The following is a 22,999-nucleotide window of genomic DNA, read 5'->3' on the forward strand; positions in this document are numbered from 1 at the left end:
AATATTCAAAAACATTTAATTTACTGATGCTTCAATTAATGTAATTTTATTGGTATCTATTTTTATTTTTGAAATTTACCAGTAGCTGCTGCATTTCCCACCCTCGACTTATACGCGAGTCAATAAGTTTTCCCAGTTTTTTTGTGGTAAAATTAGGTGCCTTGACTTATATGCAGGTTGACTTATACACGACTATATACGGGTATATGTTTTAAAGGTTTTGTTGTACTTTTATTGTTCTGTATATATTTTTGACATAAAAATATTTCAAGCAAAAAACCCAACAATTATTTCCCTAATTTTACATCCTATGACATATTTCAATATTGCTTATTCATGCAACACATTTCCCAGAACTTTTTGCTCTTCTAGGCCTTGTCTGAATTCCTTCTATAGTGTTACTGCAGTAGGTGCTTTCAAAAAGAAGATTGCCCATTACAGGCACAGACATCACTGGCTGACATATTAATTGGCTTATTCCCTTCTACACGTTAGATAATAAAGGAGTGGAAAGAGCATAGGAGGACTCCACTGATCATAACAGACCAACTTTTGTTTTTTTTTATGACATCCGAATGCAGTCTGACAGCAAGAGAAGACTCTGCGGGGTCCATTCTTAGTGGGAAAATACTGCTGGAATGATACTAAAAATATCATGCCATTTAGTAAGATGTACTGCCTCATTTACATTGTGCTGTTTTAGTAATATGAAGACATTCATTTTTTATCCTGTTGAAACTATCCATATATTCAGGTGAAGTTGCCAAAATGATACAGCTTTAAGCTAATTTCCTTTGAATCCTAGCAAGATAATAAAGATAAACAGATGTATACTCTAAGGGACATATATAAAGGACAACCCCATGGCTTGATTATCTTCTGCAGACATTATAATTTTGAGCAACTCAACTGGTTTTTAGTATGAAGTCAAAACAGGAAAGCTTTGGTCTTAAAACAAAAAAAAGCTGTTTCTTAGAAACATGTCATTATGAATTATGATGGAGCATAACACTAGAAGATATATTTGTGGAAGAAGCAAAATCAAATTTAAAAAAAATTCAAGTTGAAACACCAGAGATGAGAAATTCAAAAGAATTCCTGATTCTGCAGAATAATATGCTGGAATAATGCTTTACAACATCAAAATGCGTACCTATTTACTTATATGTGAAGTCAGAACTTCTGAAAAATCAAAACTGTAGTCCTTCTTAGTGCCTCAAAAGGCTAAAGGTATACATGCATTTGTCAATTTATCATATATGCTTCATGACAGTTACTGAAATCAAACAGTGTAGTTTATGCCAAACTATAGTATTTTCCATTAAAATGAGTAACTCTTCTCCAAGAATCAACAATCAACTGAACTGAAATCTGTGGGTTTAAAGTGCAAAGCTTTATGTTTTGCTTTAATGAGAAAATCTGCTTTCAACCCAAATAGGAGTGAGTGAATACTCCCTATTACATTTATTTTCATACTAATTTCATCCAAAGTATTCACACCCTGTATGGGAACAGAAAATAGCCTGAATATTACATACGATATAGAAGAATAAGGGATCTATATAAGCTGAAAATCAAGGAGTTTCTCAGTAGTAAAAGGTGACTTTTCAGCAAAGGTACAAAATAGAAAGACCTTATCATACCACTAAGGAATTTATAACATCCTGGAATAGGACTCTAAAAACAGCATCTCTTAGAGTCAGCTAAATAGGGAAATTTAGTTAATAAATACAGATGTCAAATACAAATGTTTAAAGGTTAGAAGACAGGTAAAATCTAATGAGATAATTAAAATGTGTTTTTCTATATTTTAATGAACTTGGAAATGATAGTGAAATATGTGAAAAATATATATAACACTTATTCTATTTGAATCACATTATAAGAATGGATATAATCATCTTAACTGTTTTTAGTGAATAAGATGTATGTGAAATCATTTAATCCTGGAAGAGGCTACTTTGAACCATAGCCCTCTTTAGGAATGTTGGAAACTGGATAACTTGATTGAAAGGCTGAAAATAGTTTTATTGCCTGACCTATGGAAGGAGCAAATAAACTATCCTAACAAAATTTGTGTTAAACTAGCATAGCGGAAATTTGTATTTGTGCTAAACTGTTAGACTAGCAAAATTTGATTTTATGGTGGATGGTATGTACACAAGAAGATCATGATGTATGCATTTTGAAAAGTATAAGAACCAAGATCTGTGACTAGTAAATTGTGTCTCTATCATAGAGCACCCTGTTAAAGAGAGTGAATCTGAACAGTAAAAGCACTCTTAAAACCTAAGTCTGTGGAAATTTTCTTTCTGCCTTTTAAATGTAACTGATCTGAACCAGGAAGGTGTTCTGGTCCAACACCTGCATATCGCTCTTTTTATTTACTGAAGAATGTTTTTCCTACCTTTCAATCAAAAGATGCCAGGGACACTTAACAAATTAAATGTTGGTTTTGTTGTAGTGGTGCAGTAGTAAATGTTGAGGTGCATGAGTGCTTTATGATATTTCATAGCAACACCTCCATTATGACTAAACAGCAACAAAAATGATCTTTAGATTGCTTGCCTTATGCACAAATGGGCTTGTCAAGAGAGAATCCATTTTGTTTGCTGTAAGGCCTAGTAAAAATTCCTTTTTCCCTTCTCATGAGCTCAGTGGGTTCAGAAAGCAGGTATGTTTAATTGGAATTGAATGTACTATCTCTGAAAGGGTGTTGCACTTGTTAGAAAGAATGGAGTCATCTGCATTAAAATCCAACCAGCTGGAACTAGTCAGTTACATACTAATTGGAAAGGTTTCATTTTAGGAGGAAGGGGTAGATTTGCTGTTCATCTAGAATTTTCTGATCAAGAAAGACCCTGATTGGTTAATTAATGATCACTTGATGGGGCCAGCCTAAGCCATAAATTGATTTTATCAGTGTTAGCAGTTATTTTCCTTTCCTTTATCGTCCACTATGCCTGAAATGCTATTGGAACTTTGCACATGTTTTGTAAAAATCTAGTATATTTTGCCTGCAAGTATTTATTTCTGGTATGTAGATTTTAGCTTTTGTTGTTTTATTTGTGTAACTGTATTGCACCTTGATTTTCTGTTCACTACTATGTTTTTAAAACCTATGTTTTACTTTCTTTCTTTAGTAATATATTAAAATACATTTTTTTTGTTCAGAGTTTTGGTCACTGATACTGATAATGAAAGATTCACATGGTGCTTTTAGAAATATGAGGGGCAGGATTGAAAGAGAATATAAGAGACTATAATCACCAGGTCAATTGCCCCTTTTCTTCATGAGAAGGACATGTCTTAGAAATGGGTGCCCTAGATGGGGTGCCCTAGAGCAGCTCTGGCTATATGAAGATTTTTAATCCTGAAATATAGCAGCCTACTACAAGCCCCATGATACAGTGACTCCTGAGAGAGAGGCATATAAAGCACATACAAAGGTCTTTTCTGTACTAATCTCATTCTAGAATGAGCTTCTATGGATGGCATCATCAGACCAGATCTGAAAAGTCACACAGCTGTCCTCATGTGCCTGTCCATTCCGCTTTGAACCTGCTCAGTTTATTTCTATTGTGTATATAATTGGATTGTTTTTATAAGCAATTTGGGGAAGAGGCCTGTGGGAAATTCTTCCCCAAAATGGGGTATTTTCCTTCCTCAACCCATTATATTTGTGTTGTACGAAATCCACCATTATAAGCAATTTACTTGGTATTTATACTTGTAGTCTACACAGCCACATACATACACACGAAGATGGGAAAGGATGCTCATATATTGGCACACAAATAACGTAGAAACACACATACATTTTATTGGGGGAAATCTGTTGCAGGGGAAAAATGCTATGGAAATAATGGTTTGATTTGTCTTGTGCTAATGGGTAAACTGGAGCACTGTAGATTAGATTTTAGGGTCATTAGGAGGTCAGGGAGCTGGTTGGAGAATTGCACCCAAAGGGGCGGGCCCAGGGGGGGTGCACAACACGCCAGGCATGTGCCCCTGTGGGGGTGTGGCGAGTGCATTCTGGGGGCGTAGCAGGGGTGTTCTGGGAGCATTCCAGGGCGGGAGGACGCACCAGTGCACCAGGCGCTTCCCCCCTTGCTATGCCTCTACCCCAGACAATACAATTCAATGGGATCTGAACACCTTATAAAAGTGGGAAGATGTGAGCAAGATTCAATTCAACAAGGACAAGTGCAGAGTTCTACATCTAGGTAACAAAAATGAGAAGAACGCTACTGAATGGGGTAACACTGTGTGTGAAAAAAATCTAGAGGTATGGGCGGGATGTAAGCAGAATATAAGCAGTCATTGTGATTAAGTGGCAAAAATGCTAATGTGGTCCTGAAGTGTATCAACAGGGGCATAACATCAAAATCACAACATGTTAAAGTCTTGCTGTACACCACATTGGTCAGGCTGTACCTGGAGTTCTGAAGGTCTAACTTCAAAAAGGATGCAGACAGAATGGAGCAGGTGCAGAGGAGAACAACAAGGATGATCAAAGACCTCAAGACCAAGCCCTGTGAGGAAAGGCTGAGGGATTTGGGAATTAGTCCGGAAAAGAGGAAGTTGAGAGGGATATGATTGATCTCTATTAGGTATTTGAAAGGCTGTCGATTAGAGAAGGGAGGGAGCCAGGGACGTAGGTATAGATTTTTTATGGGGGGGGTTGGGGGGGCCACACCCCCACCTGCCCCTAGGGCATGGCCATGCCTCCCCAAGCCCCGCCCCTGGCTTAGCACTTATAAAAGCAGCTCTCTGAGGTCGGGGATGGAAGACTCTCCTGCCCTGCCCTGCCCTGACCCTCCCCTCTGGGCAGAGGCATAGAGGGAAAATGAAGCCTGGTGCAAAATCTGAGTTTTGCGCCCCTACCCCCTCCCCCCCCCGGGCAGCCACTGTGATGCTGGAATTCACCCCCAAACAGCATCACTTTCAATGGTGTTTAAACTAGAGAGCCCAAATTCTCCTTTTAAATCCACCTTAAAGGGAGAATCTGGGGTCCCTAGTTAAACAACATTGAAAGTGATGCTGTTTTGGGGTGGATTATCCCCCACCATGAAACAGCATCACTTTCAATGTGGCGTAGTGGTTAAGAGCAGGTGCATTCTAATCTGGAAGAACCGGGTTTGATTCCCCGCTCTGCCGCTTGAGCTGTGGAGGCTTTAAAAACCCACAAACGGAGGGGCGGAGCTTCGGACATGAATGGGGGGGTTCAAACCCGAGAACCCCCCCTTACCTACATCCATGGAGGGAGCTGTTCCTGTTGGCAACAAAGAATATGACTTGCAATAATGGGCATAAATTACGGGCTGGACATCAGGAAAAAAATTACACTAAGAGTAGTACAATTAGTAGTAAGTAGTAGTAAGAGTGGAATCGGCTGTCTAGGGAGGTGCTGAGCTCCTCCTCTCTGGCCATCTTCAAACAACAGCTGGATGAAAAATTGTCAGGGATGCTTTAGGCTGATCCTGCATTGAGTAGGGTGTTGGACTATATGGCATGTATGACCCCTTCCAACTCTGTGATTCTATGAATATGTGTATGTGACAGACAGACAATGGAAATTATCATGTTTTCATCAATTGAAATGCCTTTGTCCCTGTTCGCTTTCTAGAGGACTTCGTGTTTAGAAATGTATGGGGAGAATTTTCACTTGCTAAACAACCAGCAGGGGAAAAATCATGACAACATATGCTCCAGAGAGAAGCAATTCTGGGGAACAATGTATACTTTCAGTATGGAAAGACATGACATCACTCTGTTGGCTTGTTACAGCCATATACTCCAGGAAAGGAGGAGGGAAAAAAGGAGGTGGGAAGGGAAAATTAAAGGGCTCTTTGTACAAGTCTCAAACTGTTATATGACTTTCTTCCTTTGCTCTCAGTAAACTATAGCAAGCAACATGATATAACAAGCAACTGCTCAGTAATAAGAATCAAGAAACTGGCTAAAAGAAAAAACCCTGAGTATTTCTTAACAAGCTTAACCAAAATCATTTATTTTTTCTCCAAAATATCTGGACAAAATGAAAGTCATACCTATAACAATAGCTTTCAAGCACCATATGATCTTTAACTTTAAATATAACTTGTGTCTCTAAATTCATCTCTGAAAGTTAACTTGATATCCCATTGGCTATAGTCTTAGATTCAGTGAGCCTCAGGTTGGCTGGTCATTTAAAAGTGTCTAAAATTTTATGCCGAACAAGTCATACAGATGTAGAAAAATGAACCTAAATGCAACTGGAAACTATGACATATGCCAGCCATTAGTATTGTTGATAACTACTCCTCAGTGATCATAAATAGTGTGGGTAATGATTAGATTAGAACAGGGAGAGACAGCTTTAAATAATGACTCTGCCCTGAGGCTCAGTGGGTGATATTAAGCCATACATTCTCTTTCACATTAACCTTTCTAACAGTGAGGATACAGTGAAGGAGCAGGAAAAATCCCACTCAAGGAAAACTGTCAGAATCTATGGTGGATTCTGCACAGGGCAAATATGAAAGGTGTAGAGCACAATGCAAACCATTTGGGAGGGCTTTGCACAGGTTCTGTCCCCAAAATGTGTTTGCCCTGTTTTAGTTCCCTCAACCTGAGATTGTCAAAAATCACTAAATCAGCCATTCCTTTGGTAAAATCCTGGGTTGGAGCCAGTCCTGAACAACCAGGCAGGAGGTGCTTTATCCCCCCCCCCCCACTGAATTGTTCACAGTCAGGGAGAATCTGCCTGCTACAACATAAGCCACCATATGTTCATTATTGCTCTGCTGTTGCTTGTTGCACATGTGCAGATACGCAGGTGCAGTCCATCATATTGTAAGACAATAGCATAACTATGGGGGTTAATTTCTCTCCCAGGCTGACCTGGCCACTGTGATCCATGCGATGGTCACCTCGAGGTTGGACTACTGTATCTCACTCTATGCGGGCCTTCCCTTGAGATTCACCTGGAAGCTGAAGCTGGTCCAGAATACAGCGGCTCGGCTTCTTATGGGGAGTACTTATCAAGATCATATTACTGCACCGTCTGCACTGGCTTCCTGGTGGAATTCCGGATCATCTTCAAGGTGTTGGTATTAACCTTCAAGGCCCTTCGCGGCTTGGGACCCTCATACCTGTGGGAACATCTTACCCCATATGTCCCAAATAGCCTGCTGTGTTGGGTGACGGCGGAGTTACTGGAAGTCCCCGGCCCTTCAATGATGCGGCTGGCCTCTACCCTTTACGGCCCTGGCCCCTGCCTGGTAGAACGCTCTTCCTCCAGCTGCCGGGCCCTGCGGGACCTTGGCGAGTTCTGCAGGGCCTGCAAGACTGAGCTATTCCACCGGGCTTTTGGTGAACCTGGCCGCAGATTGGCTGCCCCCTCATGAGACCCCTGCAATATTTTGTCATCCCTGGCAGTGCCCTATATTGGTTTCATCCTTAGGCGCTGCCAGCCCCTCCCAGCCTTAAGACCGGGTGCTACCAACATGGTTTTTTAGGCTGCTATCAGTTGATTTGTTATGCTTCATACTGAATTTTAAATGTTTTAAATGTATTTTATGTAATTTATTGGACATGATATTGTATTGTGAACCGCCTAGAGCCCTTCGGGGATAAGGTGGTCTATACAATCCAATAAATAAAAAATAAATAAATAAAGGGTGTTGAACTTCTGGAATTTTTCTCAGTCTCTTTTCTTTAATCTGATATTCCAATCAAATAATGGCTTGTTCACAATCTTTAGAATCCATTTAAACTGAGACAAATCCTTTAAAAAAATATTTGTTGTTCCTTTACTACCTTTAAATCTTCCTCCAATTGTCCAGTTTCTTAAGATTATTCTTAACTTCTTTAATATATTTTAATAATTCAGTCATAATTGCTGGTATGTTTTGAACACTACTTTTTATAGAGTCCATTTCCAATTGTAGACTTTGTAAATTTGTATTCCCAGTTCTAACATTATTAAAAAGCTCTGAGTAATCAGATTGGAAGAATCCCTTTCTAGTAAAAGCCATTTCGAACTGCTGGAACTTCTAGAACCACTGTCCCTGTGTAACAAGTCTCCACATTTTATAGTAGCGTATAACTGAAGCTGTCTGTTATTTTACATGCCCTTTTATGATTCAGCAAAACTTCTGTCCTCTGTATCATTTCCTTTCCTGTCTAAACCAGTCTCAGCCTGGCATCCTGCCAGCTCCAGAGAACAATGAAAGTCAACTCAGCCTTATTTTACAGCCACAAGGCACATACTTTTCATTAATGCCTTTATTTCCAAGTCTCTTCTTTAAAACAGCTTCTTTTTGTTTATTTTTTTCCTTTTAAAACTTTTTGTTTATTGTAAGTCCATACCTTAGAGAAATCATCATCAAGTTTTTGCAGGACCCGTCTGCAACATATTCTGGACTTCTCTTATTGCTTTCCAATTTATCTTCATTTTTTCATGAGAGGTGCATGACTTGGGATGATATTTTCTGAGGAAAAAGTGAAATCTCCAGCAGGAAATGGTGTTGGTGCTGCTGACTCAACTTCTCTACCCTAGCAAATCACTATGGTAAGCATCCCTCCCATGTGATCCTAGCCAAGGGAGAAAGACTTGGGAGTCTATGCAGCTTTGTCTAGTTCTCCATAAGCTCTCCCTTAATTTGGGCTGGCATGTGGTTCCTTTTGAACCATTAACTGGAACTTCGATCCTGGAGCAAAATCAGGACCAGCCATCCTAGGCTGAAGGAGCTTTTTTTTCTCTGTAAATTGGTACATCAAGAGACTTCATATTTGTTGCTTAAAAGACATCACACAAATCAGCCCATCATGCATCCAATGAAAACATGAAGGGAACAAGACAACGCATGTCCAAATATCTAATGAACAATTAACTGCATAATCAGAGAACTTTCAAAGATGTTATTATTTTAGATAACTTATATCCTTTTTTATTTCCTTCATCAAAAGCCAAGTTACACTGCTTTTCTTAACTCTTAGTCTGTAACATGAGATTCAAACATGCATTATTTTGTGGGTGAATATACCACCTTACAGCAAGGGGCTATTTCATTATTGCTTTGAGACCTCTGAAGGTTATAAAAAGAGAAAAAAAACATTACTGAACTTGCATAAATTTGGATATGTATACATACTTCTAAAATTCTGAACAATTTTTTCCACTCAGTGGCAAAGAGATATTCAGACTGTTCTTGTTTGACTTCTGCTGTAATAAAGCTTCAGTACTATAAGCCTGAACATTGGAAGCTCTTCCTGCTATATTCCCAGCAAAATCATGTACTTCCCATTGCATCTACTCTCATGCATTCCTATAGGCATGTCTCTATTTAGCCTCATTTCACTTCCCTCTTCCATGCGCACATTTTAGGCAATCCAACTGAGACTCCATGGCCTTATTTGCAAATTGGGAATATAGTCTGTGGATCTCAGGGGCTACAAAATTCTATAGTTTTACATTCCAATAAAGCTCCCCATTTTGTCCAAGCATGAGAAGTTCCAGGGGTCACTATTACTTAGATTGGTTCCTTTTCAAGGAAGAGGCACTGGAGAATAATGATTTTTTTGCACTATTTATATGATCACGGAGTCAATCGTAAGTGGAAACGGATCCACTATCTCATGCCAGATACAAAAAGGTGGGGGTGAGGAAGAGAGAAATGCTGAACCTCCAAGACACAGCATGTTTCTCAGGTAGGCTCAGATGGTCCAATGAGAGTTGTCAGAGGGCCTACTCACAGTGGTGGCTTCTCGCTAGCACAGTAGGGAGTGTGGAAGAATCAACTGAAAATGTGGGAGGGATTGAATTCTTCCCAGTTCCCCTCTTCCCAACTTTCCCTTGCAGTCTAATGTCTGCATATAATATTTGTGCCTGTGCAATTGGGAGAATTTGGTGAATTTGCTGCAGGATGTACTAAAAAGGAGAGGATTTCCAACTAGGCATAATGGGGAAAACCTGAGGATCCATTGGATATAATGGGATATAATGGGATACAGCCAATTGACTTCAACTGGCTGCACTGAAATACATCACAGCACCAAAAAAATTGCACTGAGAATGCAGAATGGATTTTGGATTAAGGTATTTGGGCCCAGATAGAATGATGGTATGCAGAGTGGAATGGTGGTCCTTGCTGTAGTATTTTAGGCCTGGTATGAGACCCCACAGAGTGGAATGACAGCCTCCAGAAGTAGCAGAAGCATTCTGGAACTAGACAGACAGGTCCCGGACTGGAATGATGTCGTGTAGGAGAAGTGATCTGTAACTAGAATGACAGTTCCCAGAGTGGAATAACGGCTCCTAGGAGTAGCAGAAGTCATCTGGGCCTTGACTGACAGCCCATAGAATTGGAATAACAGCTCTTGGAATTGGAATAACAGCCCCCAGATTGCAATGACTCCTAGGGGTAGTACTGGGACGGGACAACTGTCCATACAAATGCAGAAGGCCCCAACCTTATGGAATGGCCTGCCTAAAAAGGTGAGAAAAGCTGTGACTCTCCTGGATTCCTGCAAACTATGCAAAACTTAATTATTCAGGAGGGCTTTAATACATATAGGGCTATACTGTACTTAAATAGTTCAGAAAGATGCTCTGGTAAAGTGACAGGGACTATGGACTAGTGTGTATTTTGTGTTGCAGTGATTATGCTCCTATGTAATTTCTGCATTGTTTGATGTGTTTAAATGCTTATGCTTTGTTTCAGCTTCATTTAAGATTTCTACTTTTCAGATTTCTGCAATCAAAAGCATATTGCACTGTTCTGGATGCCCCTTCCTGCTTGGGATGTCCCTTTACACACCCTGTGTAATCAGATTTGAGTCTTAGTGAGAAATGCAGACTATAACCAATGTAGACAAACAAATAAAAATTAGATAAATGGGATAAGTAATCATTGTTATCAGAATATTTTCTAGAAGAACTAGGGCACTGGTGGAACTAGTGGTGAAAAGGAAATAGACAACAAAGGTGCTATTTGCCTGGATCATGTGGGAGGCACATGTTGGAGGCACACCCAGCCCCCTACCCAACTCCCCCCGCTGTGCTTCTACTCCCATAACCCCTCAATAAACCTTTTCCTCCACTAAGCGGTGTCAACCAACAGAGGCCTATGGGGGAAGGGGAATGGTGTCCAAAGACAACTCCTTATCTGGGTGTCCCCCCACCCCTGGGGGCAGGGCTCAGGGGTTATGGCCCTGCCTCTACCCCCCTGGACTCCCTACAGCCCAGCTTCTGCCCTCCCCAGAGCTTGGGAGAGCAGGAACTGAGCTGGCCTCCAAGGGCATGCTTTTAAAAGCATGGAGGTTGGGGGTGGGGCTCAGGGGCAGCATGTCTGTGGAGGCCAGTTCGGCTTCTGCTCTCCCCAGGGTCTGGGAAGGGCTGAAGCTTGGCTGCTGGGGGAGGGGAATGGGGGCCTAGGGAGGGCAGAAGCCAGCTGGCAGGGAGGGGGGCACCACTGGGGGGGCACAGACCATTTCATCACATGAGTGGGTGTCAAGTGCCTCCTCATGTCCCTAGGCCAGTACGCCCCTGCCAATCAGCAATATACTGGAAGTGGGGTTAAGGCCATAGAAGGAGTATGGCCTCTCCACATCCAGTGGTTGAGGCAAGAAGGCAAAAACACATTTCTCCCTACTGCGAACAGTCTGTACCTTGGAAGAAGACCATAAAAACTGAAAATTTCAATACTCAAATTTATTCAAACATTTATTTCAAGTCAAAAAGAGTTTTTAGCTGGTTTATTTATTTACTTCATTTATACCTCACCTTTCTCCACAATAGTGACAACCACCTTGTGAGACTGTGAGTGGCTCTAGGTCAACCAGTAATCTTCCATGGCAGAGTGTGGATTTGAACCTGGGCCTCCCAGATCCTAGTCTAGTGATCTAACCACTACCACTAACTTATCATAAAGTATTATTTATGTTAACTTTAGAATTCCTTATTTTAACTATTTTGTTTCTTTTCCTTTATCACATAACTGCATATGGAAAGTGAATGTAGAAGCTTTTCACCCAACTTCATCTCTTGGCAACCCTAATTGTCATGCTTCTGCCATGGGTCTAATGGAAATCCTTAGACTGACTCTGATAGCTTGTGTGCAGCTTCATGAGGCCAGGTGGTTCTTTCACTAAGGTTACAAGTTTGTGACTTTGTGAAGATTTATACAAAGCATAAACATTATATATCTATATCTATATATCTGTGGTTCAGATGCATATATATATCTGATTCTAGTTCATGTTTGGGATTGTAATGGCATCTTTCCACGAACTATCACTAATCACAAATAACACTTCAGGAAAACAAATTGGCATTACAAATTTAGCAGCAGTAGAGAAAGGGTAGAAATCAGTATTATTTATATCCTACTTTTATCCCATGTGGACTCAAAGCAGCTTAGGACATAATTCTCCCTTCCACCCTTTTCTCATAAAAACAGATCTGTGATGTAGGTTAGACTGAAAATATGTGAATGGCCCAAGGCCACCCAACGACCCAAGGCTACCCATCCAATCTGCCTGGAAGCCCTCTGGAGATGATGCAGTGGTGCAGCAGCAGCACTATCCCAAGCCACCTGAGCCCTGTGGATTAGGCTGTTAATTTCTCAGTGTGGATGCAGCAAATGCCAGAAACTGCCCAGCTGTCTAAAAGTCCTCCGTAGCCCAAAACAGAAGTCCAAGGGGCATTCCCAGGGGCATTCTCAGCATCAAAGGCTAGTGGAAGTTGACTAAAGTCAGCCAACCCCTGAGAACCCAAAACTGCACAAGCATCCTCCTGGACACAGCTCTAGGGGCATGGGCACTTTTTCTGGGTTGAGTACCACTAATGTTCATGCTGCCCGCCTGCATCCCAGTTTGCCCTTCCCATGCTACTTATGCTAGCGGGATGGGCAAACATGCAAGTATGGCCACATGGCAGCTGCAAGAGCCCATTCAGCCTTCCCAAAGAGGACTGCCCGATACTTAACTCCTGTATTCTTCAATGTAACAAGCAGAATTTCTGAAATTTTTGGACAATCAGAATGGCATACTCGTTAAATGTAGAAGCCTTTCTAGAGAGTGCTCAGTTTCCAAGCCACTAACATTTTCACAAGATTCTGAAATCAAGAATGGTGAATTCTTGCAGATTATCTGCACCCCTTGCTACATTTCTTCCCCCCATTCTTCCTCTGCCAGACCTCCCTTCTCCCCAGCATGAGATTAGAAACTCCAAAGGGATGTGACCTACCTCTTTTATGTCACTCTGTATGGTGTAATGTATACTGATAGTATTAAACAACTATTAACAATGATGTTAATGATAAATATATCATGTTTTTATTATATTTATATCTCCCTTTACCTCCCTTTACCTCTGTTATGGAACACTTAAACATTACTAACCTCCTGGTTGCAAATTTAATATTTTCTTTAGTGGATTTAGATGCTACCAGACTTTATGATATGTACAGATCCTCTCGAATAGAAAGAAAGAAAAATAAGAAGGCAATTCCTATTTCTTCATAAATCCCAAAAGAAATGTCCTGGCTCCGTTTCCATAGCAACTGCATTGCCTTTCATTAATAAAGTTTGCACTTGAGTTAGCATCTATATAGCTATTTTAGTTTTATGGTTAGAGAAGAATATTAAATATGTTCATCTCTAAAATAAAAGATATGTGCATGGTAAAGCCTAAGAAATTATTTTTGGATACATATTGACATTTTTTTTAAAAAAATAGTCATCACTTCTGCCATTTACAGAGCAATTGTATGCATAGTTGCATCAGTCCAGGTTCACTTATGTCAGTGAGTAAACTGGAATAAATCTCCATAAGACTGCACTGTTAATGAATCCCAGTTTTTTATTTTTGTGTGTATATTGAAAGCATTCAATTTCTTTAAAATGCTAGATTGGGACTCCACACATAGATAGATATTATGTGGTACCATTTCTAATGCCACAAGGAAGTGAAGTATACAAGACACAAGACTGGGTTTTTTCACAGATATTCCATGAAAAAAGGAAGTCATGTTATATTTGCATACAAGTAACAGTTATGTTAATAAATTTTGCATATATGTATAACATTTTTAATGGAGTCATCTTATATTCAGGATCTTTTTAGCGAATACAAAACTGTTACTTTGATGGAGTTTTCAACGGTCTTTTCCACACAGCAGAAATTAAATCTCCTACAGATGTTTTAAAAAGATCTGTTTTTTGTTCGCACAGCATGGGAAAAAAAGCATTGCCAGCCAAAACAGTTCTTTTTTCCCCACCTACTGCCTGACAGACCTCTTGTCAGTTTCATCATTCACTGCTCTTAAATATTTGACATTCTACGAAAGAACTAGAAAGCTTTTCTTACCCTGATGAAAAGGATCTTCTCCCCAACTCTGTATCTTCCTTGTGAAAGACGCTCCACACAAAATTTACTAGGGCATTTACAAGGTGGATCTTCTGAAATATGTTTGACCTGAAACAAGGGGTTCAAACAAAAAACCCTATCATTTGCATGTATATCAATTAAGTGGCATTTTTTACTATCCTAAGCAAAAATACATGTATCAGTACATATTTGATAACATCTTACCACTTGATAGCATCTTACCACTTACAAAAAAGCTTTATTTTTGTTTAACTGGTCTTTTCTCTGGTGGAAAAGAAAAATACCAAGGTGCAACGTTGAGAGTTTATTTAGCACTTCTAGATTCCTATTCCTCAGCTTCCACCTTGAACAATAGAAACAATTTCTATAGATAATCCCCTAACTAAGCAAATTGCAAAACATGTAGGGATCTAGAAGTACTAAATAAACTTTCAACCTTGCACCTTATTCTCCTTTGTCTTTTCCAAGTAGTGAAGTTTCATTTTCCCCTTATTTCTGGTGGAAAAGCCATCTGAAGTGAAGAAAGTCTACGTATGCTGAAGGAAGGCATCATTTTTCACTAAATACAGAGATAGGCTACATACTAGTGTCATTATGACGGACTATACCCAACTTCATTATTTAAGCAGTGAACCATTCCAAGCAGAGACTTTGGACCCCCATTTCTGAATGCCTCCATTTATATGTGTCCATAAGACAGCCCCATTAAATAGGGCAATGAGAAGGTCAGGGAGAAGTGAGAGGTCAGTGATAACCATTTCTGCTTACAGCAGAAATACCTTCTTAGTGGCAGCTCCTGTGCTGTGGAATGAGCTTCCTGAGGAGGTGAGAAAGGCCTTAAGACTATACAGATTTTGGAGGCTCTATAAAACATGGCTCTTCTGATGAGGTGTAAGTGGTTCATAAGTGGAGACTTTGGTTTGCTTCCTTTTACTTCTATTTTTGTGAGACTGTATTTTTTAATGATTTATGTTGCTGTGATAGGGAATACATTGATAGGGAACAAATAAAATAAATAGAAATCCTATTTCAGCATATTCATCCACCTGCTAACCCCAGCAAGTCTTGATTACTGTCAGGGGGATAGTATCTAACTGATTGAGATACATTCCTAACTCAATGTAACTGCTTGAAACCACAAATCATTGCTGCTCAAAGATATATGTAACCAGCCTGTAACCACTGCCATTTGGGACATTCTTTCCTTGATCTTTCCTTTATGGCTTCATGTGCTTTGTAGATAACTGGGCTTTCCCCTGACGCCCTGGTCCCATGAGAAAAGAGTAACATCCGTTATCTCGTGGGGCAGGAAGCCAGGTGGTTCTCTATTACTATCTGCTTGCAACCTTGGGGCAACTTAGCTCCAAAGATTGTTTTTCACAACTTCTTGGGAAAATGGGAAGGGGGCTTACTTGGGGGATAAAGCAGACTGTGAATGCCAGCTTCACCAGAACTGGCTTCTCTAGTGTGGTGCTTTGATGCCTGCTCAATAAATGTTACTGATCAATACCTCAGAGTTTGTTTGTTGGCTTAAGGGTCCGAGACCTAACAATTACCAGCTCAGATGGCCTTCTGGAGACTAGTGAAGACACTTATTTTTAGGGAGGATTGGATGAATAATCTCCCCAGATTGTTTTTATACAAGTTATGTAGGTTTTTAAAAAGAATGTTATTGTTTTTATTGCCCTGGCGTGGGATGAACCAGGCTTGTCAGATCTTGGAAGCATACAGGGTAAACAAACAGGGTTAGTGTTTGGAGGAGAGATCATCGAGGAAGTCCAGCATTGCTATCCAGAAGCAGGTAATGGCAAACCACCTCTATTTGTTTTTTTACTTGAAAACCATGATGAATCGGCCGCTCTTTCTACCACAACTGTTTTTATCATTTTGCTATGGTTCCAGAGTTTTTTGGATGTGCCACAAACATTTGGTTGTGCCATAAGAGGACTTTGAAAGGCTGATTGTTTTTGTTTTGCTCATTTTGTGGTCTTATCTTTGTATTTAGTTGATTTTTTAAATCACGCAATTTTATTTTGCTCTCTTTGTAAGCCAACCTGAGTAAATTTAAGTAGCAGGGCAGGATATAAATCTAATAAATAAATAAATGCACAAATAAACAATTCTTTTCCTCCTGTTTAAATCAAGTCACTTGTTCCTTGTGTATTATGCTCTAGCACACTGGGTGTTTGTAGAACAGAAGAATGCTACACTGATGTGCTAATAATTAAAATGTGAGGACCGACAAGTCAATTTAAGAGAAAAAGGTAGGAAACCACAACTAATCTCACTAAATTCACTTCATATAACCATTTTTATTTTTTAAATTGTTCTAATTCTAGTGAACATAAAGAAAGTTGTGTTAGAGTATGATTTAACTGAAATCTGATCACAACTCCAGTCAGCAAAGTTGTGGCTAGAATGAAAGCTTCCAGTTACAGAATCAATCAGTGCTTACATTAGCTCTTTGCTTTATTGTTCCAACCACTGATGTCCTGTTGATCCACTCAAACCACTGTGGGTTAAGATCTACTATTTTGAGAATCACTGATATGTGAAATAAGTTGAACTGCATTAATATTTAGTGTATCTTGAACTTGTCAGTGATCTGAAAAGAGCAGAGGCATCACAGCCAAAGAGCACATCTGGCTGAATGAACTCTAATTTGAAATTCAGGTTCTATGGTTTTTAGAAAAAAATACAACACTGACAAGAGCATGAAAATGATAATTTCCGTACCATGTAGTTCTGTAGAAGGTAAGGAGACTTGATGTGTTTATGTCAAAGAAAACAAAGTACAAGGAACTCTTTCTAAAGATTTAATCTACTTCAGCTACGGTAATACTCTGGTGATCTTTGAAAGTTTAAAGATCTAGGTCAAAAAGTAAAGGCTCACACAGAGAAACTGCAAGTGAGGTAAACACATTTTAAAAATACGAGTACAAATCCAACTACTGCCTTATATATTTTCTGTATTTGTAGGAAAAAATACAAATATTGGTCTGCCTGATCAGATCAAGGACCTATCTATTTCAGCATCTTATTTCTGCTCCCAAAAGCAGTTAGCCAGGTGCCTACAATCAGGGATTGAAGAGAAAACAGATCACATTCTGATGTCTGGTTATCTATTTTAGTTCACTGACAGTCAGGAACAGATTTACATTGCAAAGAATAAAAGATAATCCTTCCCTTCATGTTTATAAAGGAAATGTGAGGATTCTCAATCTTCTAGCATGGCTTTTCCCATTTTTCAGTTTCTGAACTCCGCTTTGTGAGCTTAAGTCCATTTTTAAGATATGGGTATATATTGCATTAAATGATAATACATGTTGTTCCCAAGTTTGATTACTGAGCTCCTCTGAATGACCTCATTCATCCTCTCCATTTAATTAATCCAGGGTTCTGGAAATATTATCTTTTAGGGTTGCCAGGTCTTCCACTAAAGAGGGCAATTGCCCAACAACTCTGGCAGGAGAAAACAGGGGATGCATGCTTGCATAGCACCAGCTGACATCACTTTTGGTGAAAACGGGACGTAACCCCATTTGATGGTTGATGGTCTAAAACTCTTTGATTTTACCTGGAACATTCTAAATGCCCTTGGAGGTTGCTGGCTGCAGCATTGCAACAATATTATGCTGCTTTACTGGAATGATTTATGATTTAAAGAGAGGGGAGAGGAGCAGCAGTGGCATAGGAGGTTAAGAGCTCGTGTATCTAATCTGGAGGAACTGGGTTTGATTCTCAGCTCTGCCGCCTGAGCTGTGGAGGCTTATCTGGGGAATTCAGATTAGCCTGTGCACTCCCACACACGCCAGCTGGGTGACCTTGGGCTAGTCACAGCTTCTCAGAGCTCTCTCAGCCCCACCTACCTCACAGGGTGTTTGTTGTGAGGGGGGAAGGGCAAGGAGATTGTAAGCCCCTTTGAGTCTCCTGCAGGAGAGAAAGGGGGGATATAAATCCAAACTCTTCTTCTTCGCTTCTTCCTCCTCTTCTTCAGTTTTCACAGTAAAGCAAATAATGGTTCCTAGACATGTTTATATCAGAGAACTTTAAAAGAAATGACTTGTTCAGAAACCATTTGAACAATTGTAAGACTAAACCCCTTATCAGAGTTCATCCGGACAAGTGCTGCAGTACGAGGCAGAGTTCCTCTTCTCCAACCTACAAGTACCCTCCAGTACAAAGTACAAGCTAATGGAGCCTCAGCTCCATGAATTCTGAACTTGAACAAACTGGGCAGCAATGACATAAGTCAAGTTTCTGCCCAATCAGCCTTTTCAAATGGAAGTATTGGAACTGAGTTGTACACCAGAGGAAAAAATATTCATGTTGTTTCTGCACACTGTTGCTGCAGAGCTGAGCTGAATGTAGCTAAGGATTCTTGAGAAATTCTTAAAACTACATATTGCCTTTTTGTCTCAAAACAGAAACAGACAATGGTCTCACTAATACAAACCAACAAAGAATAAAGACCTCCATACTGATCTTGCAAAGCTGCTTTGCAGAAACAATATCTTTGTGTGTGTGTGTGTGTGTGTGTGTGTGTGTGTGTGTGTGTGTGTGTGTGTGTGTGTTAGTTTAAAGTCAATGAGCTGAAGGATGGGGAAGGTCAGGTATCTCTCTGAATGAATGTAATCTTTGTTCTTTTGCTGCTGGTCAGTAAATTAAAGGAGGTCATCAAGTCATCCTTCATATTCTTTTTCTCCCCTTTCCCTTGCCCCTGGGAAACATAGTCATCTTTCTTCTGCAAGCTATGAACTTCTCCATCTTTTTTTTTTGACAGCTGAGTTGACAGAGTTTGAAAGTGAAAGATACAGCAAGGAAAAAAATGCTAACCCTAACCCAGTTTACATTAGAATACAATATATTTCACGAACGCTGTTAAATACACCACATTCCATCTGTTTCTTGTAGCTCAAGAGTAGCAAGGGGGGCGGGGGTTCAAGGCAGTGGCGTAACTAGGCAAACTGGAGCCCTGGGCAAAACCTGAGTTTGATGCCCCCCCCAGGCGCGTGCCCAATGCAACGCGCACCCCCATCCCCTTGTAGCTACGCCCAGTGGCGTATCTAGGCAAACTGGAGTTTGGCGCCCCCCATGGGCAGCCACCCTCTCTCACTGTGACCAAGCAATGATTTTTTACACCAGGTTGTTTCAAAGTCACCATCACATTATAGAACATGCCCCAACTCACAAATCTGAGCACAGCAATAAGCCATGCCACACAACAGAAATAATTTTTTGAAAACATTTTCAAAATGCTTTCAAAATGTTTTATTACTGCTATGAAAACATTTTATGGTGTTGTATCCAGTACCCCCAATTGGGGGAAACAGCATCACTTTCAATGTTTCAAAGGAGAATTCTAGTGCTCTCTAGTTTAAACAAGTGATGCTGGAATCCACCCCCAAAACAGCATCACTTCCAATGTTGTTTAAACTGGGAACCCCAGATTCTCCCTTTAAATCCATGTCAAAAGACGGGGGATTTTAAAGGAAAATCTGGGGGAATTCTAGAGGTGCCACAGGCAGGGGGTGCAATTGTGTTAGCTAGTTTGCACCAAACTTTCAGGGTATCTTTAGGAGACTCCCTTAATGATACCACCCAGGTTTGGTGAAGACTGGTTCAGGGGTGTCCAAAGCACCCTCAAAAGTGTAGCCTCACCATCTTCTGTTAGCTCCCATTGGAAAGTCTTATAGCTTGGAATCCTCTGGACCAAACTTCACAAAACCTGGGTGGGAATCAGTAAAAGATTCTTCTGATGATACCTTCCCAGATCACAGGAAGTTTGTCTAGGGGGGTCCATGCCATTATCCACTCCTCAAATGTGTAGCTCTCATCTCCTATTAGCTCCCATTAAAACAATGGGGGCACCTCCTTTGGGGAGTCCATAGTCCTTGGACTCCTTGAATCCAAATCCCTTCAAATCTAAATGATAGTGCATCAGGAGAGTCTCCCAAAACATCCCTGAAATTTTGGTGTTGCTAGCCTAAAAACTGCACCCTCTGCAGGCCAAAAATGGAAAAACACTGAAAATACAAAAAATCCCATTACAAACAAACTCATGCTTCCCCTCACAGGGCTACTTAGGGCAACTGCCCATTCTTGCCTAGTCATGGGAGGAACGCCTCTGGTTCAAGGAGCACACTATAACTCCCAAGTGGCCTATCTACCATGTAGAATAAGAATTGCATATATATTTTATTTATATATATATATCATTTTGCTATTTAACTGTTTAGTTTTCCAGGACACTGTTTTTATAATGAACTGCAAAGAGAAGGGCTCAGGTTTAATCTCTGGTTTCTCTAATTTAAAACATCTTAGGTAGCAAGGCAAGAAAATACTTGCATAGTCACTGTCAGTACAATGACAGTCTGATTTCCTCTAAAGTAGGCTACATGTTTAAATTGTGAACAAGACCTCATCAGATCCTGGAAAGCTGCTGCCGTAATTTTATAGGCGAACCTTTAGTATGACTCAATACATGGCAATTCCATATGTTCAGACTCCATCACCATTCTCGAAGTGGACACCAAATAAAGTCATCAACCCACTGGCATTCTAATCCTTCATTTATTTACTTATTTCATTTATACCCTACTTTTCCCCCCAATGACACCCAAACTTGGATTCCAAAATTCTCCCCTTTCACATTTTATCTGCACAAAAATCTTGAAAGGTAGGTTAGGCTAAGAATGTGTAACTGAACCAAGGTGACCCAACAAGTTTCCATGGGAGAGTCGGGGTTTGAACCTGGGTCTCCCAGTGCCTAGTCTGACACTGTACCTACTACACTACACTCACTTATTTGATTTTTTATCTTGATTTTTGATTCATAAGAATCTCCAGGACAACTAACATAAAAGAAAATATTATTAAAGTAGAGATATTTCATCATAGTTATGGCCAAGTGGCATGACATTATTTGGAAATGGTACCAGTGCCAGTTCTAGGAATTTGGGCCTTGGGCAAGACAAACTCAGTGCCTTGCAAATGGTAAAATTATATGTGCAGGGCTCAAACAATCCCTTCCAAGTGCTTGTTTTATTTATGCATGTTATCTTCACATCATACAATATCTCTTTACTGTATAAAACGTCTCACACTCACAGGACTGTATGGAAAGAATCTGAGTAGCTTATGAGGCTGAAAAAGCCTCCCTCGACTTATATGCGGGTCATACTCTGGGAAATACGGTAATTCTATTCCATTGTTCTCTATGGCTTAAGCTCTGTTTGTGTAACCCAGAGTCCATTAGGCGGAGCTAAAGAGCTCAGATTTTCCATATAAGGAAGAAGGCTCCATTTCTTCTAAGGAAGAATAGGCTTCATAACTGCTAACAGGCCTCAACTTCACAGAGTTCAGTTGTTATGAACTGTATTTACATATTTCAGGTATGAGAATGTTTGTATTAGGTCTGTTGAGAAGGGAGGCCATGCTCTGGCATTATATTGGACTGGCTATTAGTTTGCATGGGTTTTGGACACAGCTTGAGAGAACTACAAGAACTGGAGACCCCAGCTGGTCTGTTTTGCATAGCCAGCCAGAACTATTATTGTTTCTGTATTATTTGCCATATTTCATTGTTATACTGCACACTTTTATGTTTGAGGAAATGGAAAACAGATTTATAGCTTCCTTCTATAAGTCTCAGAATGTTAAGGGTCACAAGGTGGGATCACACTGTCAAATGTTAATTCTGAACTCCTGCATGCCCTGATAAATATCCCTCCAAATCTGGGATTCAGTCAACACATTTGGATGATACAGATGAGGGAGAGGAGGAATCGAAGTTTTGAAGGATCTCCTTTAACTCTTGCTATAGCTTAGTCGCTGATTGAGTTTCTGTTGTTTTGTACTTTTAAAGTTACTGTTGATTTGTCTTTTCCACTTAAAGAGCTAGTTTACTGATTTTCTTTGAAATAAATATTCAAAACCATTTAACCTACTGATGCCTCAATTAATGTAACTTTATTGGTATTTATTTTTGAAATTACCAGAAGCTGCTGCATTTCCCACCCTCAACTTATACACGAGTCAATAAGTTTTCCCAGTTTTTTGTGGTAGAATTAGGTGCCTCGACTTATACGCAGGTCGACTTATATGCAAGTATATACAGTACTTTGGAGAGTCAGTGTGATGTAGTGGTTATGAACAGCAGATTCTAATCTGGAGAACCAGGTTTGATTCACCTCTCCTCCACATGAGAGAGGGAATGTTATCTGGTAAACTGAATTTGTTTCCCCACTCCTACACATGAAGCCTGATGGGTAACCTTGGGCTAGCCACAGTTCTCCACAAACTCTCCCCAAAATTATCCCCAAACCCACCTACCTCACAAGGTATTTGTCATGGGGAGAGGAAGGGAAAGGAGTTTGTAAGCCACTTGGAGATCCCTTACAGGAGATAAATTCTTTCCCACTTAACTTCAACTATTGTTGCATTTATAAATGTGAAGGCCCATAAAAACTAGAAAAAAACAGGTTTTCCCCTGCTATACTGAGATCGGGGGGGGGGGGGGGGGTTATGGATAAATTTGAAATTTTGAAAATCACTGAAAAAAACCTCTGTATGAAATATTTTCTCTTTTAGAATAAGTGAAATGCTTTTAAAGACAAGGTG

At 40.1% G+C, this 22,999-nt stretch overlaps 1 protein-coding gene across 3 annotated transcripts in view; it reads right to left on the reverse strand.

Moving 5' to 3' along the window:
- The window catches only part of GAS2 (growth arrest specific 2), a 161,390-nt gene that overhangs the window by 23,545 nt on the left and 114,846 nt on the right, over positions 1-22,999 (reverse strand). For all 3 annotated transcript variants that reach the window (XM_048484414.1, XM_048484412.1, XM_048484413.1), the window contains one exon: positions 14,357-14,464. In XM_048484414.1, the coding sequence (XP_048340371.1) occupies positions 14,357-14,464 (108 nt within the window). The remainder of the gene's footprint in view (positions 1-14,356; positions 14,465-22,999) is intronic.

This window comes from Sphaerodactylus townsendi, linkage group LG02 (assembly GCF_021028975.2).
Source record: "Sphaerodactylus townsendi isolate TG3544 linkage group LG02, MPM_Stown_v2.3, whole genome shotgun sequence".
Taxonomy (NCBI): Eukaryota; Metazoa; Chordata; class Lepidosauria; order Squamata; family Sphaerodactylidae; genus Sphaerodactylus; species Sphaerodactylus townsendi.